The 16,724-nt window shown below is 42.9% G+C and overlaps 1 protein-coding gene across 1 annotated transcript in view; it reads right to left on the bottom strand.

Moving 5' to 3' along the window:
* Nucleotides 1–16,724, bottom strand: part of FBN1 (fibrillin 1) — a 248,260-nt gene that overhangs the window by 110,483 nt on the left and 121,053 nt on the right. The window contains 3 exon segments of the mRNA XM_070763010.1: nucleotides 220–372; nucleotides 9,545–9,667; nucleotides 16,143–16,265. Coding sequence (XP_070619111.1) covers nucleotides 220–372; nucleotides 9,545–9,667; nucleotides 16,143–16,265 — 399 coding nt within the window.

A 16,724-nucleotide genomic window follows, 5' to 3' on the forward strand; every position in this document is an offset into this window, starting at 1 on the left:
TGCCACTAAACAAAATAAGTTTGTTTTTTTTAAAAAAAAAAAATACAGAGTAACATTTGTTAGATATTTTGACACCTCTGTGGTCCAAAAAGATTGAATCGAATCATTGTTAACACCTCTTGTTTGGGGCTAACCAAACATTCTGTTCTGGCATTCTGAACATCTTTAGAAATGACCAAGAAGAGATTTAAATCTCAGGGTGAGTAAATCACACCATACCTGAGTTTTGCGCCGGACACGGCTGGCAGGGCTCTCCAAAGGCGTAATCTGTGTTCGCGCAACAGCATTTGGATTTTATGATGGCGCCAGCCAAGGGTTTAGCGCACTGGCCTCTTCTGTATTCCCGATAGCATGTGCTTCGCATGTGTGTATCTGAACGAGAGAGATTTTTTTTAAAAAGCTGTCAAATACATGTTCTAGTTTTCATGGCAGATTGCCATGTTTAGCGACCGTTTAGCGAGGTTACAACTGTGAGGACAAAGTAACCTTGCAACCAATCCTCACATCTGCAAACTTTGCAGGTGTGTAGAAAAAAAGCAAGCAGAAGTAAGATCGTAAGTACAGTTGTGGTTCCACTGAGCAACCTCTTCAATTAACAACCAAGTTGTTGGTCTCAATTGTGGCAGCTATATGGTTACAGGTACTCCCTGACTTATTACCAGTTGGAGTTACTACGGACATCCCTAGTGGCTACCTATGACCTGGATTCCAAGTTCCAACAATCTCCACAATATTTTCTCCCATTGGTTCAGGGATGGTTCAAGAGATAAATAACCTCTTGCCGCTCCGAGTCTGCGGAGAGGGGTGGCATACCAATCTAATACATAATAATAATAATAATAATAATAATAATAATAATAATAATAATAATAATAGCAGCAACAACAACAACAACAATAATAATAATAATAACCTCCTCGGGTTTTTTTCCTTTCCTCAAAAGCTTTTCAATTAAAAAAGAAAATAACTTCAAATAGTAACTTGGAGCAACCATGCTTTCTCTCATTCAGAAGGTTCTTTGTATTAGCTAAAACAGGAATGGAGAAAAAGTGGACATTGCTGAATTGACCCTGGTGATCAAATGGAGTGACAGATGTACTCACATCCTCATCAAAGCCCTATCTTCATCACCCCTCTCTCACAACTACAGTGGTGTGTAAATTGTAGTTGTCTATGGGGATTCCCAATCATCCAAGTCATGGTTCTCCCCAAAGTGCTTTTTTCCCCAAAAAAGGAACTGGATTTTGTCATTCCCCACCCAACCTTCAAAAGGCAATTGAAAAATTCATTCATTCATTCATTCATTCATTCATTCATTCATTCATTCATACATTCATTCATTAGAAACATAGAAGACTGACGGCAGAAAAAGACCTCATGGTCCATCTAGTCTGCCCTTATACTATTTTCTGTATTTTATCTTAGGATGGATATATGTTTATCCCAGGCATGTTTAAATTCAGTTACTGTGGATTTATCTACCACGTCTGCTGGAAGTTTGTTCCAAGGATCTACTACTCTTTCAGTCAAATAATATTTTCTCATGTTGCTTTTGATCTTTCCCCCAACTAACTTCAGATTGTGTCCCCTTGTTCTTGTGTTCACTTTCCTATTAAAAATACTTCCCTCCTGAACCTTATTTAACACTTTAACATATTTAAATGTTTTGATCATGTCCCCCCTTTTCCTTCTGTCCTCCAGACTATTCATTAATTAATTCCTTCCTTCCTTCCTTCCTTCCTTCATTCATTCATTCATTTGATTTATGTGCTGCCCCTCTCCGAGGACTCGGAGCAGCTTACAACATATAAAAACAACAAATACAATAGCTAAATCCAATTAGATTAAAATTAAACAAACAATTTAAAATCCCCAGTTATGTTAAAAATCAATCATACCCATTCAATCAACAGCCATACAAAGATTCCTCGGTCAGGGGACTGAGATCTAATTGCTCCAAGCCTAGCGGCATAAAAGAGTCTTGAGACTCTTCTGGAAGGCGAGGAGGGTGGGGGCAGTGTGAATCTCCGGGGGGAACTGATTCCAGAAGGCCGGGCCCCCCACAGAGAAGGCTCTTCCCCATCAACTAGACAAGCGACATTGTCTAGTTGATGGGACCTGGAGAAGGCCAACTCTGTGAGACCTCACCGGTTGCTGGCATTCATGCGGTAGAAGGCGGTCTTGGAGGCATTCTAGCCTGATGCCCTTTTGGGGAGTATGGAAGCATTTTTTGGGTCAACTGTAATTCAGCAATTCTGCAGAACCCAACTTTGATTGGCACTGTTTAATTCCGGCCATCGTAGCATTGTAAGACATAAAATGAGCGTATTAAATGGGATTTTAAACTGTTTTTATATTTATTTTTATTGCTGTGAGCTGCTCAGCGTCCTTTATGAGAGTCGGAGGCATATAAATTCCATTAATAACATAAATAAATAATGAATAAAATAAATGAATGGCTGAAGGTTATTAATTTCCCATCCGATTCTTCTTGTGTCTAGCACAGGGGTCTCTAACCTTGGCAACTTGAAGACCTTGTGGACTTCCAATACCCAGAATTCTTCAAGTTGCCAAGGTTGGAGACCCCTTGTCTTAGCACATCAAATGCCATTCGTCATTTGAACCGTGTTTACTCAGGAAACTCAAGAGAATTGATCCTGTGTGTAAATCTGTGTGCAAAGAAGGGGCAGCAGGTGGCAGCATTTAACTAACCTAGGCTACTTCCAGAACCTTAAAAAAAAAAAAAACTAGGCTAGTTCTGGAAACTGCCTGGATGGAGAAACCTCCATGAAACCTCCAGATTGTGGTCTAGACCAGTGTTTCCCAACCTTGGCAACTTGAAGATATTTGGACTTCAACTCCCAGAATTCCCCAGCCAGCGAATGCTGGCTGGGGAATTCTGGGAGTTGAAGTCCAGATATCTTCAAGTTGCCAAGGTTGGGAAACATTGGTCTAGATGAGGAGGTCATCTTTAGAAGAAGGACAGGGAGTCATTGCTCACAGTCGCTCATGCCCTTATCACCTCGAGGTTCGATTACTGCAACGCTCTCTACATGGGGCTACCTTTGAAAAGTGTTCGGAAACTTCAGATCGTGCAGAATGCGGCCGTGAGAGCTATCGTGGAGCTTCCTAGATTCGCCCACGTTTCTACAACACTCCGTGGCCTGCACTGGCTGCCGATCGATTTCCGGTCACAATTCAAAGTGTTGGTAATGACCTTTAAAGCCCTATATGGCATTGGACCAGAATACTTCCGGAACCGCCTTCTACTGCACGAATCCTAGCGGCCGATAAGGTCCCACAGAGTTGGCCTTCTCCAGGTCCCGTCGACCAAACAATGTTGTTTGGCGGGCCCCAGGGGAAGAGCCTTCTCTGTGGCGGCACCAGCCCTCTGGAATCAACTCCCCCCGGAGATTAGAACGGCCCCCACCCTCCTTGTCTTTCGCAAGTTACTCAAGACCCACCTATATCGCCAGGCATGGGGGAATTAAGACATCTCCCCCAGGCTTTCTTATATTTTTATGTTTGGTATGTATGTGTTGTATGGTTTTTAAATTGTTGGGGTTTTTTAATGTAATTTTATTATTAGATTTGTTCCATTGTTATACTGTTTTTATTGTTGTTGTGAACCGCCCCGAGTCTTCGGAGAGGGGCGGCATGCAAATCTAATAAATTCTATTGAATTGAATTCTTCTGCCAAGAGAACTACAGAATGCCCTCGATAAAGTCCAATATTTCCACTGCTAAAGTAAGGCCGTCGTTAAGAGGGTTTCATCCCGTTTTCATGCCTACTGCAATGCTCTCTACATGCGGCTACCTTCGAAGAGCATTCGGAAATGGCAAATTGTGCAGAACGCAGCCTTGCAAGTGGTGATGGGCCTATCTAGGTGTGCCCGCATCTCTACAGCACTTCGTAGACTGCATTGGCTGCCAGTTGGTTTCCGGATGCAATTCAAAGTGTATAAAGCCCTAAATGGCATCGGACCAGATTACTTGTGGGACCGCTTTCTGCCATGTGAGTCCCAGCGACCGGCTAGGCCCCACAGAGTGGCCTTTTCCAGGTCCCATCAACTAGACAATGTCACTTGGCAGGGCCTAGGGAAAGAGCCTTCTCTGTGGGGGCCCCAACCCTCTGGAATCAGCTCCCCCTGGAGATTCACACTGCCCCCATCTTCCTTGCCTTCCGTAAGAGTCTTAAGACTCATTTATGCCATCAGGCTTGGGGCCACTAGACTCTAGTTCCCTGCCCGATGAATCTATTGTGAATTAGCTGATCGAATGGGAATGAGTATCTTTTCATGGTTTGGGGTTTTTAGACTATTAATTTAAATTAATTGAATTTAGGATGTTTATTAATTGGACGTATATGCCACCCCTCTCCACCAGACACTGGGAAATAGCCGAGCCAAGGTGGCCCAGTGGGTAAAGTCCAGTACCGCAGGCCACTAAAGTGACTGCTAGATCTGCAGGTCAGTGGATCAAATCTCATCACCGGCTCAAGGTTGACTCGGCCTTCCATCCTTCTGAGGTGGGTAAAATGAGGGCCCGGATTGTGGGGGCAATAGGCTGGATCAAGTGCTATTGCTAACATGTGGTAAGCTGCCCTGAGTCTAAGGAGAAGGTCGGCATTAAAAAATCGAATAAAAAGATGTATTTCTATTTGTAATAAAAACAAAAATAAAACATTAAAATATATATACTGTACAGTGATACCTCGTCTTACGAACTTAATTGGATCCAGAATGAGATGAAAAGTTTGTAAGATGAAACAATGTTTCCGATAGGAATCAATGGAAAAGCAATTAATGCGTGCAAGCCCAAAACTCACCCCTTTTGCCAGCCAAAGCGTTTTTGCGCTGCTGGGATTCCCCTGAGACTCCCCTCCATGGGAAACCCCTCCTCCAGACTTCCGTATTTTTGTGATGCTGCAGAGGAATCCCAGCAGGGGAATCCCAGCAGCGCAAAAACGGGTGCTTCACTGGCAACGGAGGTGGGGTTTCCCAGTGAGGGGAGCCTCAGCAAAATTGCAGCATCGCAATTTTGAAACCCCACCTCCAGACTTGCGTGTTTTTGTGATGCTGCGATTTCGCTGAGGCTCCCCTCACTGGGAAACCCCACCTCCGGACTTCCGTTGCCAGCGAATTGCCCATTTTTGCACTGCTGGGATTCCCCTGCAGCATCGCAAAAACACGGAAGTCCGGAGGTGGTGTTTCCCATGGAGGGGAGCCTCAGGGGAATCCCAGCAGCGCAAAAATGGGCGCTTCACTGGCAACAGAAGTCCGGAGGCGGGGCATCCCAGTGGCAGCGGCTCGGGTTTGTAAGGTAAAAATAGTTTGGAAGAGGCAAAAAAATCTTAAACCAAGGGGTTGTATCTCAAAAAGTTTGCATGACAAGGGGTTTGTAAGACGAGATATCACTGTATATGTAAAAAAAATAAAAAATTGAATAAATAAAATAAATTTAATAAATAAATATTTATTTATTATTTATTTATTTATTTGATTTTTATGCCGCCCTTCTCCTTAGACTCAGGGCGGCTTACAACATGTTAGCAATAGCACTTTTTAACAGGGCTAGGCTATTGCCCCCACAATCCGGGTCCTCATTTTACCCACCTCGGAAGGATGGAAGGCGGAGTCAACCTTGAGCCGGTGATGAGATTTGAACCGCTGACCTTCAGATCTACAGTCAGCTTCAGTGGCTTGCAGTACAGCACTCTACCTGCTGCGCCACCCCGGCAAATTGCTGACAATCGAACAATAGTTTTCTCGAAGAGCACCTAGGAACCATCACCAAATTTCAGCCCAATGATATTTCCCCCTCTTCTAAGGCTCCTTCTCAAAGGGTTAATCTCTCTCCTTGGGTTTACTAATGCTTTCCTCTTTTACATTTAGCTACTCCGTTCCCATGGGTGGAAACGATCCATTTCTGCCAAGTCAGTGATATTTTTATTTTATTCTATTTTATCTGCATAGGTCATTGATGTCTCCAGTAGGATTAATCCAAACTGGGGGATACTGACAGTAACTAATTTTGGATTATCCAGCTACAGAAGTGGTGAAAAAACTGTGAACCCTTCGCACTCTGTTTGGTAGAAACAATTCTGCTTCTTTGCCAACCTGTCAAAGGCTAAATATACAAAAGAGAGTTTAATCAGGTTGCCATTTGCTAAGGTATGTTAATTTGATGGAAAGTCACTCCGTGTACCAGAAACTTAGGTCAGGCATGCCATCTCGCATTTATTTTAAAAGCAGGAATTTTGGAACGAATTCCTAATTCATAGATAACTCTTGGAAGGAACATAATTGAGCGACTCCATTTTAAGGCAGATTCAAATCATTTTGGCATTAATCGTGTGGGTTGCCTTGTTTCTGCGTGTTTGAGATCTGAATCACAGTTGCGAGTAGCTAAACCACTGGTCAGCGCAATCTGTACGGAGTTGGGGCTTATCAGAAGCACTTTATTAATGGTTTCCTACATGCTCTTATATTTTTAAAAGGATTTTTCTTTCTTTTTTCTTCTCCCTGGTCGAAAACAGCAATGGCATTCCTGCACCGCACCAAATTAGGAAGAGTCAGAGCAAAGATTTTAATTGCTAAATTCCTACTAGTTGATGATTGTTTCATTTCCTCCCTAGCCTTTTCGAAATGAGGTTGAAAGGAGGAAATTTGTAATGCAGTGTTCCCTCGATTCTTGCGGGTTCAAACTTTGCGAATGGCCTGTACCACGGTTTTTCAAAAAAATATTAATTATAAAATACTTCGCGGGTTTTTTTCCCCTATACCACGGTTTTTCCCGCCCGATGACGTCATAAATCACCGCCAAAGTAATCATTTTTGTAAATAAATAACAAAAAATAATAATTATTGTTAATAAATGATTATGTTTATAAATATCAGGGTCACTAAGTGTCTTATTCAATGGTGAGTACCAGTAATAATGGTGGCTAAATGGTTGTTAAGGGAATGGGAAATGGTAATTTAGGGGTTTAAAGTGTTAAGGGAAGGCTTGGGATACTGTTCATAGCCAAAAATGGTGTTTTTACTTCCGCATCTCTACTTCGCGGAAATTCAACTTTCGCGGGCGGTCTCGGAATGCATCCTCCGCGAAAATCGATGGAACACTGTATAGACACATCAATTGCACAGAGAATGGGACTCATCAACCCTTATACATGGATTGGTACTCTAGACCGAGGAACATTGGATAAACTTTTTTTTAAAGTTGGACCAGAGTACCTCCGGAACCGCCTGCTATCGCACGAATCCCAGTGGCCAATAAGGTCCCACAGAGTTGGCCTTTTCCGGGTCCCGTCGACTAAACAATGTTGTCTGGCGGGCCCCAGGGGAAGAGCCTTCTCTGTGGCAGCCCCGGCCTTCTGGAATCAACTCCCCCCGGAGATTAGAACTGCTCCCACCCCCCTTGTCTTCCGTAAACTACTTAAGACCCACCTATACTGCCAGGCATGGGGGATTTGAGACACCTTTTCCCCCAGGCTTATTATAATTTATGTTTGGTATGTATGTGCTGTTTGTTTTTTAATTATGATAGGGTTTTTAGTTTTTTTTAATATTAGATTTGTGCCAGTATAATATTGTTTTTATCATTGTTGTGAGCCGCCCCGAGTCTTTGGAGAGGGGCGGCATACAAATCTAATAAATTATTATTATTATTATTATTATTATTATTATTATTATTATTATTATTATTATTATTAATTTAGGCAGGACCAGTAGTGGGTTCCTATCAGTACATGAAACGCTATTGCATTGCTAGCGAAAACTGAGCTACCCTTGCAACTTTATGCACACACATGTGCTCGAATGAGGGGACCCTGCATGTGTGAGATTTTGCAATTTTTCTGCGCATGCACAGAAGCAAAATCTCCCTCGGACCCATGGGTGTACATGCCAGAGACACAAAGTTGCGCATCCTCCTGCCCTCTTTCCTAACTCTCTCCTCCCTTTCTTCTCTCTTTCCTCCTCCTCATTCTGTCTTCTTTCTTCTCTTCCCTTCCTCTTCCTTTGCTGTTGTCCATTTTTCTGATACTCCTCTACGGGCGGGGGCTTAGGTCTGAATTCTAATCCTTAGGCACGGGGGGTTTCAGAGCTGGTTGCAGAGGTCACGGTCCCAGCTTCTGATCACGCTGAAGGAGGAACCGAAAGTCCAACCATCATAAATATGAGCCTGTTTCCAAACATCCAAATTTTGATCCTGTGACCATGATGCTACACTTTTCCCAGGGCCATTGTAACTTTGAACGGTCACTCAATGGGCTTTTGTAACTTGAGAAACATCTGTATAAATAAGGGCAACATTCCATAGGCTGCTGGCTTTCAGACACAATGAAACATCAATATTCAGGATTACTAACCCACCTTGACAGAAAATTCTGCAATCTTCTACATCCCAACGCATTTGGAAAGTACCAAATTTGGAAATGGTGTTCTTACAGCTTTGCGCTAGAGCAGTGGTTCTCAACATGGGGGTCGGGACTCCTTTGGGGGTCGAACAACTGTTTCACATGGGTCGCCTAAGACCATTGGAAATTTCCCCTGGTGTTAGGAAGTAAAGCTTCTATTCTGGCACCTTGGAACATATTTTTACAATCCGAGCAATCACCCGTTTGCAGTGGGGTTGTCCCTCTGAACTTCCTGCCAATCAGCTTCAAGATCTTGTTGTGGTTAGCTCTGGCCCCAGCTCCTGCCCCAAGGACTGTGGATGTGGGGGAGACATCCACATGCTGCAGGCCTCTTTTGCCCCCGGTGGAATCTGCTGATGAAGGCTCCTCGGACCAAGAAGACATGAGTGACAGGGAGGAGGAGAGTGTGGCAGACAGCTCAGAAGGAGATCAATTATCTATCTCCTCCCTGGATTCAGAACAAGAGTTAATGATACAGCCACGCATACGGAGAGCGATGCATAGGCAACAACAACTGAGAGATTATTATCAAAGAAAATGAGGCCACCTGTGGTTGGGTGGGGCTGTGGTCATTAGTGAGACTGCTATAAATAGCAGCCTGTGGGTTTGGCCATTGTGGAGGATTATCTGATCGTTGTGTTTCATGACTGCTTTACTGACTTTGACCTTTTGTGTGCTGATTTTTCCCCGCTTTGAAACTAAGCCAGAGCAAAGTGTGTTTCACTTTGTGAAAGAAGAAGGACTGTGACTTACCTCACAGCTGCAAGCTAAGTATCACAGAACTGATAAGGGACTTGTATAAATTACCAGTTTGTTTGGAGACGAGTGCTCTTTGCTATACCAAAAGAGGGCTTGGTTTCAGTGAATTTTCATTATAAAGAACATTGTTTTGAATTTTCAAACGTGTGTGTGTCTGAAATTTGTACCTGTGAATTTGTGGGAGGATTCTACCAGAGAGCCCGACAGAACAGATCTGTTGGGAGAATTGGAGCTAGACTTGTGGTTAGGGGTCACCACAACATGAGGAACTGTATTAAGGGGTCGTGGCATTAGAAAGGTTGCGAACCACTGCTCTAGAGCTAAGCCCTGGAACCATAACTGTCAGCCGCGACTATGTCTTACCGACACACACGCGTCCATCCAGTCCGACCGCCAGGCCAGGAAAGCATTCGCATCTGAAAGAACCGTCGGTGTTGACACAGCGTCCGTTCATGCATATTCCCGGCGTCTCGCATTCGTCAATATCTGTCAAAAGATAAAAACAAAGACTGTTTTGTTGAAGATTATAAGTTCACTACTTGGGATGAGATGCAAGGGTTCCGTGGAACTTACACCAATAAAAATTTAAAAAATTTAAATTTAGAGAAACATAGAAGTCTGACGGCAGAAAAAGACCTCATGGCCATCTAGTCTGCCCTTATACTATTTTCTGTATTTTATCTTAGGATGGATATATGTTTATCCCAGGCATGTTTAAATTCAGTTACTGTGGATTTATCTGCCACGTCTGCTGGAAGTTTGTTCCAAGGATCTACTACTCTTTCAGTAAAATAATATTTTCTCATGTTGCTTTTGATCTTTCCCCCAACTAACTTCAGATTGCGTCCCCTTGTTCTTGTGCAGTGATAGAAAGCGCTCAGGCGGTAATAGTCCTAGGCTGGAAAGATGTGACAAAATGCACAATACAAAATTGGTATCGGTACATGTTAGATCACATTCAGTTTGAGATTATGGATAAGAGGATGAATTCGGCTAATAAAACCAATCTGCAGGAAGTGATGGGATGATGGGACAAGGTAAGAGGCTATGTGGTCGGTAGAATTTGAGACCAAGCTATCAAGAATAAATTAGAATCACTTGTGGTACTTGTGGTAATGACCTTTAAAGCCCTTCATGGCATTGGACCAGAATACCTCTGGAACCGCCTTCTACCGCACGAATCCCAGCAGCCGATAAGGTCCCACAGAGTTGGCCTTCTCCGGGTCCCGTCGACCAAACAATGTTGTTTGGCGGGCCCCAGGGGAAGAGCCTTGTCTGTGGTGGCCCCAGGCCTCTGGAATCAACTCCCCCCGGAGATAAAAATGGCCCCCACCCTCTTTGTCTTTCACAAGTTACTCAAGACCCACCTATATCGCCAGGCATGGGGGAACTAAGTCATCTCCCCCAGGCTTTCTTATATTTTATGTTTGGTATGTATGTGTTGTATGTTTTTTAATTGTTGGGGGTTTTTTATGTAATTTTATTATTAGATTTGTTTCATTATTATACTGTTTTTTATTGCTGTTGTGAGCCGCCCCGAGTCTTCAGAGAGGGGCGGCATAGAAATCTAATTAATAATAATAATAATAATAATAATAATAATAATAATAATAATAATGTCCGCTGAGATCCTGGGCGCAGTGCCAAAGGATCTCAGCGGACATTTGAAAACCATCGGAATTGACAAAATCTCCGTCTGTCAATTGCAAAAGACGGCTTTACTGGGATCGGCAAAGATAATTCGCCGCTACATCACGCAGTCCTAGGTGCTTGGGAAGCGCCCGACTGGTGATGAAATACGAAATCCTGCATAGTGATCTCGTTTGCTGTGTTGTACTGACATAATAATAATAATAATAATAATAATAATAATAATAATAATAATAATAATAATAATAGATATATTGATCTTAGTTAAAATGGTTTATACAAAATATGCCCCCGTTTTGGTGGAGGGGTATGAATGTTGTCTGGTGGCGAGCACTTAAACACTGAGCACATTGTTATATGTTGTGTGTTGTGTGGATGTTCTATATTATAAAAATTAATAAAAATAAATAGCTCATTGTCTGTGGGACGGATATCTTCAGCACTACCTTCTTCCAAACTGATTCTGTCTGATAAGATCTCCCTTCAGGGATCTTATGGGATCTGGAAGAGGGCCTTCTCAACTCCCTCCTGGCATTTTCTTTGAGGTCTGGTTGGCTATCACAAATGTTGGATTTCAGACAAGCCGCAAAACCTGGTTTATCCAGGAGAACTTTAACCCTGAGGTGAGTCTGTTACGAGCTACTCCTTCCTGTAATGTGGAAACTGATGAATGTCCTGTCCTGTTCTTTCTCTGGCACTGCATGTGGTACGTGTTGTTATTTATGCTTTAGGCTTTGCACTTTTAACATTGATTCATGTAAACATGGCCTGAAAGCCACTCAGTCAGTTTTGATTGGAGAAGCATATAAGCCCTGTTAAGTAAATACACAAATGTCTTTCCCCTGGGCAGTCCCTTGATTACAGTAGGGTTGAAATTGCCCATAACTAGCAAGGAAAAAAGTACCCTACCGCGTTTCCTTGAAAATAAGACCCTGTCTTATTTTATTTTATTTTATTTTGAACTCTGGAATGAGCACTTGGCCTTATTGCCCTACACTCGAAAGTCCGATTGGGTTTATTATCAGGGGAGGTCTTATGTTGAGAGAAATGGGGTAGTACAAGGAACTACCAAGGGGATAACTATCACCTCCTCACCAACACTGTCTGGGCAAGCTATTGCACACAGGTAGAAAGCAAGCACCATACCAGACAGCACTGATAAAGTTACTGAGTGGAGTAATGAAATGTCTCCAAGCAAATAAATCAAATTCAAAGAGCACCATAGATTCCACAATTTATTCTGAGTTACAGGTGTTCTCTTTTATTACAAGGTCGTAAATATTTATCTTTCACAGACATCAGTGCTCTCTCCCTCTCTCTTTCTTTCTCTCTCCCTTTCTTTCTCTCTCTTTTTCTCTGTCTCTTTCTCTTTCTCTCTTTCTCTCTCTCTCTCTCTTTCTCTTTTTCTCTCTCTCTCACTTTCTCTTTTTCTCTCTCTCTTTTTCTTTCTCCCTTCCCCTCTCTCTTTCTTTCTCTGTCTCTCTCTCTCTCTTTCTTTGTCTCTCTTTCTCCCTCCCCCTCTCTCTTTCTCTCTCTCTCCCTCTTTCTCCCCCCTTTCTCTCTTTCTCTCTCCCTCCCTCTCTCTGTCTCTGTCTCTCTTTCTCCCTCCCCTCTCTCTTTCTCTCTCTCTTTCTCTCTCTCTCTCTTTCTCTTTCTCTCTCTTTCTCTCTCTCTCTGTCTCTCTCTTTTTTCTTTTTCTCTCTCTCTTTCTCTTTCTCCCTCCCCCTCTCTCTTTCTTTCTCTGTCTCTCTCTCTCTCTTTCTCTGTCTCTGTCTCTCTTTCTCCCTCCCCCTCTCTCTTTCTCTCTCTCTCTCTTTCTCTTTCTCTCTCTTTCTCCCCCCTCTTTCTCTTTCTCTTTCTCTCTTTCTCTCTCCCTCCCTCTCTCTTTCTCTCTCTCTTTCTCTTTCTCTCTCCCTCCCTCTCTCTCTCACTCTCTCTCTCTTTCTCCCCCCTTCTTTTTCTTTCTCTCTTTCTCTCTCCCCCCCTCTCTGCATGGTTTTATTTTTGCTCTCCCATAAAGTACCACAGTCTTTCCTGGTCTTCCATTTTTTTTCAGGCTGCACACCTACCACAGAATTGATCACAATTGTGTTACCGAATGTGTTTGTTGCTTGGTTTGACACAACCATGCACTCACACACTCCTGCCCAGGAGGGAAAAAAAAGCCTTTTCTTTTCCCTATATGGTGATTGCAATCTCCCCCTCTCCCCACTTCTCTCTCTCTCCGTCTAAACTCTGAGAATTAGAGAAATGTTTTTAAAAATACCGAGTGGGTAGATGCGTAACCTTTAACAATATAATCATATCCTAACATCTCCCTTCAGTGTACACAACATTTGGCATGTGTGGCCTTTTCTTTCTTTGGGCCCACCCCACCCCTCCAGCCTTAAAAGGGCAAATGGAGAGCCAAACACCTCTGTGTTTCGTTTAGCTTGTGTTGCTTGGCATATGATCCAGTCTTGCTCGTTCAAAAACTCTTAATTGCTTATATCTTGGGTGCATTAGCTCCTAATCTCCCGTTCAAGCCAAAAAGGCAAACAAATTGTTAATTTTTTTCCCCCAGTTTCCAGCACGGTCCTTAGACAAGAGGTTAACTTTCTACCTCTTTGCAAAAAGAGACAAAATTCTAAACATGGTGATTAAATGGGACAGTTTGTGCCTTGGTTCTAAGAGTTTAGTGAGTTTTCAGGAGAGCCCTGGGATCTGTATTTATGGAGATTCTTAGTCATCCAGGTCATCCATGTCATTATCAGTTGGAAAAACAGGAGCTATGCGTGCAGCTATGCGCACATCCGATGGGTGCCTGTCCACCCGTCGGCCGAGATTCAGCTTCTGTGCATGTGAGGATGCTCGTGCAAATGAGATTTCCGCCATACAAATCCCAGCGTCTGGTTAGGTCCCACAGAGTCGGCCTTCTCCAGGTCCCGTCAACTAGACAATGTCGTTTGGCGGGTCCTGGGGGAAGAGCCTTCTCTGTGGTGGCCCCGGCCCTCTGGAATCAACTTCCCCCAGAGATTTGCACTGGCCCCACCCTCCTTGCCTTTTGTAAGAATCTGAAAACGCACTTATGCCTTCAGGCTTGGGGTCAATAGACCCCAGCCTCTGCCCAGTGAATGCATTGGATGTGGGTAGTATGTATGTGAATGCTTGATTTTTAAAAGTTTAGTTTTTAAAAATAATTTTAAATTCATTATCACTATTAATTGGACCTAGAAATGTTTACATATTGTATTTTTGTTATTGAGATGTTGTGAGCAGCCCCGAATCTAAGGAGAAGGGCGGGATATAAGTCCAACTAATAAATGAATGAATGAATGAATAAATGAATGAATGATTGAATCAATCAATCAATCAATCAATCAATCAATTCAATTCAATTTATTAGATTTGTATGCCGCCCCTCTCGGAAGACTCGGGGCAGCTCGCAACAATAACAAAAACAGTATAACAATGGAACAAATCTAATAATAAAATTATATTAAAAACCCCCAACAATTTAAAAACCATACAACACATACATACCAAACATAAAATATAAGAAAGCCTGGGGGAGATGTCTTATTTCCCCCATGCCTGGCGATATGTGGGTCTTGAGTAACTTGCAAAAGACAAGGCGGGTGTGGGCCGTTCTAATCTCCGGGGGGAGTTGATTCCAGAGGGCCGGGGCCACCACAGAGAAGGCTCTTTCCCTGGGGCCCGCTAAATGGCATTGTTTGGTCAACGGGACCCAGAGAAGGCCAACTCTGTGGGACCTTATTGGCCGCTGGGATTCGTGCGGTAGAAGGCGGTTCCGGAGGTATTCTGGTCCAATGCCATGAAGGGCTTTAAAGGTCATTACCAACACTTTGAATTGTGACCGGAAACCGATTGGCAGCCAGTGCAGGCCACGGAGTATTGTAGAAACGTGGGCGAATCTAGGAAGCCCCATGATGGCTCTCGCGGCCGCATTCTGCACGATCTGAAGTTTCCGAACACTTTTCAAAGGTAGCCCCATGTAGAGAGCATTACAGTAGTCGAACCTCGAGGTGATCAGTCAATCACTCAATAAAATTTCGACGATTCATGCCAGTTTTTTGCTTCTGCACATGCACGGTAGCAAAAATAACGACGAAAATCACTAAAATCTTGCTCTCGTGCATGTGCTCACACAAGATTTCACTTGCTGCTCATGCGCAGAAGCTGAATCTCACACTGACAGGTGCGCAGGCGCCCACCATTGGCAGCCTCAGAGGGTACTCTGGTAGTGCCGATGATGAGCGGTCCTTCACTACGAGTCACGGTTGTCTCAAAGGATTTTTTTTTTCCAAAAGGCAACTGGACTTTGCATTTCCTTGAAGACGTTTCGCTTCTTGTCTCAAGAGGCTTCTTCAATTCGCTCATAGAACTGAAGGAGCTTCTTGGATGAGAAGTGAAACATCTTCAATGGATTCAAACTAAATTTAGTAACAGATTCAAACTAAATTTAGTAATAGATTCAAACTAAATTTAAACCACTCCAAACTAGACTGCAGAAAATACGACTTCAGCAATAGAGTGATCAACCTGTCAATGACTACTTTAGCTTCAATCGCAACAACACAAAAGCACGCAACATGGAAACATAGAAGTCTGACGGCAGAAAAAGACCTCATGGTCCATCTAGTCTGCCCTTATACTATCTTCTGTATTCTATCTTAGGATGGATATATGTTTATCCCAGGGATGTTTAAATTCAGTTACTGTGGATTTATCCACCATGTCTGCTGGAAGTTTGTTCCAAGAATCCACTACACTTTCAGTAAAATAATATTTTCTCATGTTGCTTTTGATCTTTCCCCCAACTAACTTCATATTCAAACTTAATATTAACCGCTCCAAACTTGACTGTAAAAAATATAACTTTAGCAATCGAGTTGTCGAAGCGGGGAACTCATGACCTGACTCAGTAGTGTCAACCCCTAACCCTCAACATTATTCCTTTACACTATCCACGATTGACCTCTCCAGGTTCCTAAGAGGTCAGTAAGGGGCGTACATAAGTGCGCTAGTGTGCCTTCTGTCCCCTGTCCAAATGTCTCCACTTTATCTCCTTTATCTTTTCTTCCTTTCATATATCTTCTCCTCTATTTTTATATCTTTCTTTCTATCCTTTTCTTGATATATATTACTACTTGTCTATTCTCTTCAATGAGTATTGTGTATTGGACAAAATAAATAAATAAATAAAATAAAATAAAAACAAAGTTCAGCTGCCTTTTTAGAAAACCACCTTGGGGACAACCCTGGGCTATATTATTAATTACTCTAGAGCTTTCTGCAGGTAAGGACTTACCTCTGCAGTAACGTCCATCTTGGGCTAACTGGAAACCAGGTTTGCAAATACACTTAAAACTTCCATCTTCATTGATACACATCCCATTGAGACACATATTGCGAATGCTGCATTCATCCATGTCTAGAACAAAAAAACGCATGGTCAAACCAAAGTTCATCATCGTTAAACAACACAACATTATCCCAGTGACTCTATACAATACTGGGCTAGTCACGCCCTATTTAATGGCCTCCTTGATGGTCTCTGAGATTGGCGATGTTCCTGTAGACATTTCAACTAGTTAACATTAGAATGTTCTTTCTGCGCCAGCTCAGGCAGCTCAAACTGCCCGAGGAGCTGCTGATACAGTTCTACAGAGGAATCATTGAGTCTGTCATCTGCACCTCTATAACTGTCTGGTTTGGTGCTGCAACCCAACAGGACCGACACAGACTTCAGAGGAGAATCAGAACTGCAGAAAAAGCAATTGCTGCCAACCTGCCTTCCATTGAGGACCTGTATACTGCACGAGTCAAAAAGAGGGCGGGGAAAATATTTACTGACCCCTCACATCCTGGACACAAATTGTTTCAACTCCTA

Source organism: Erythrolamprus reginae, chromosome 10 (genome assembly GCF_031021105.1).
Source record: "Erythrolamprus reginae isolate rEryReg1 chromosome 10, rEryReg1.hap1, whole genome shotgun sequence".
Lineage (NCBI taxonomy): Eukaryota > Metazoa > Chordata > Lepidosauria > Squamata > Dipsadidae > Erythrolamprus > Erythrolamprus reginae.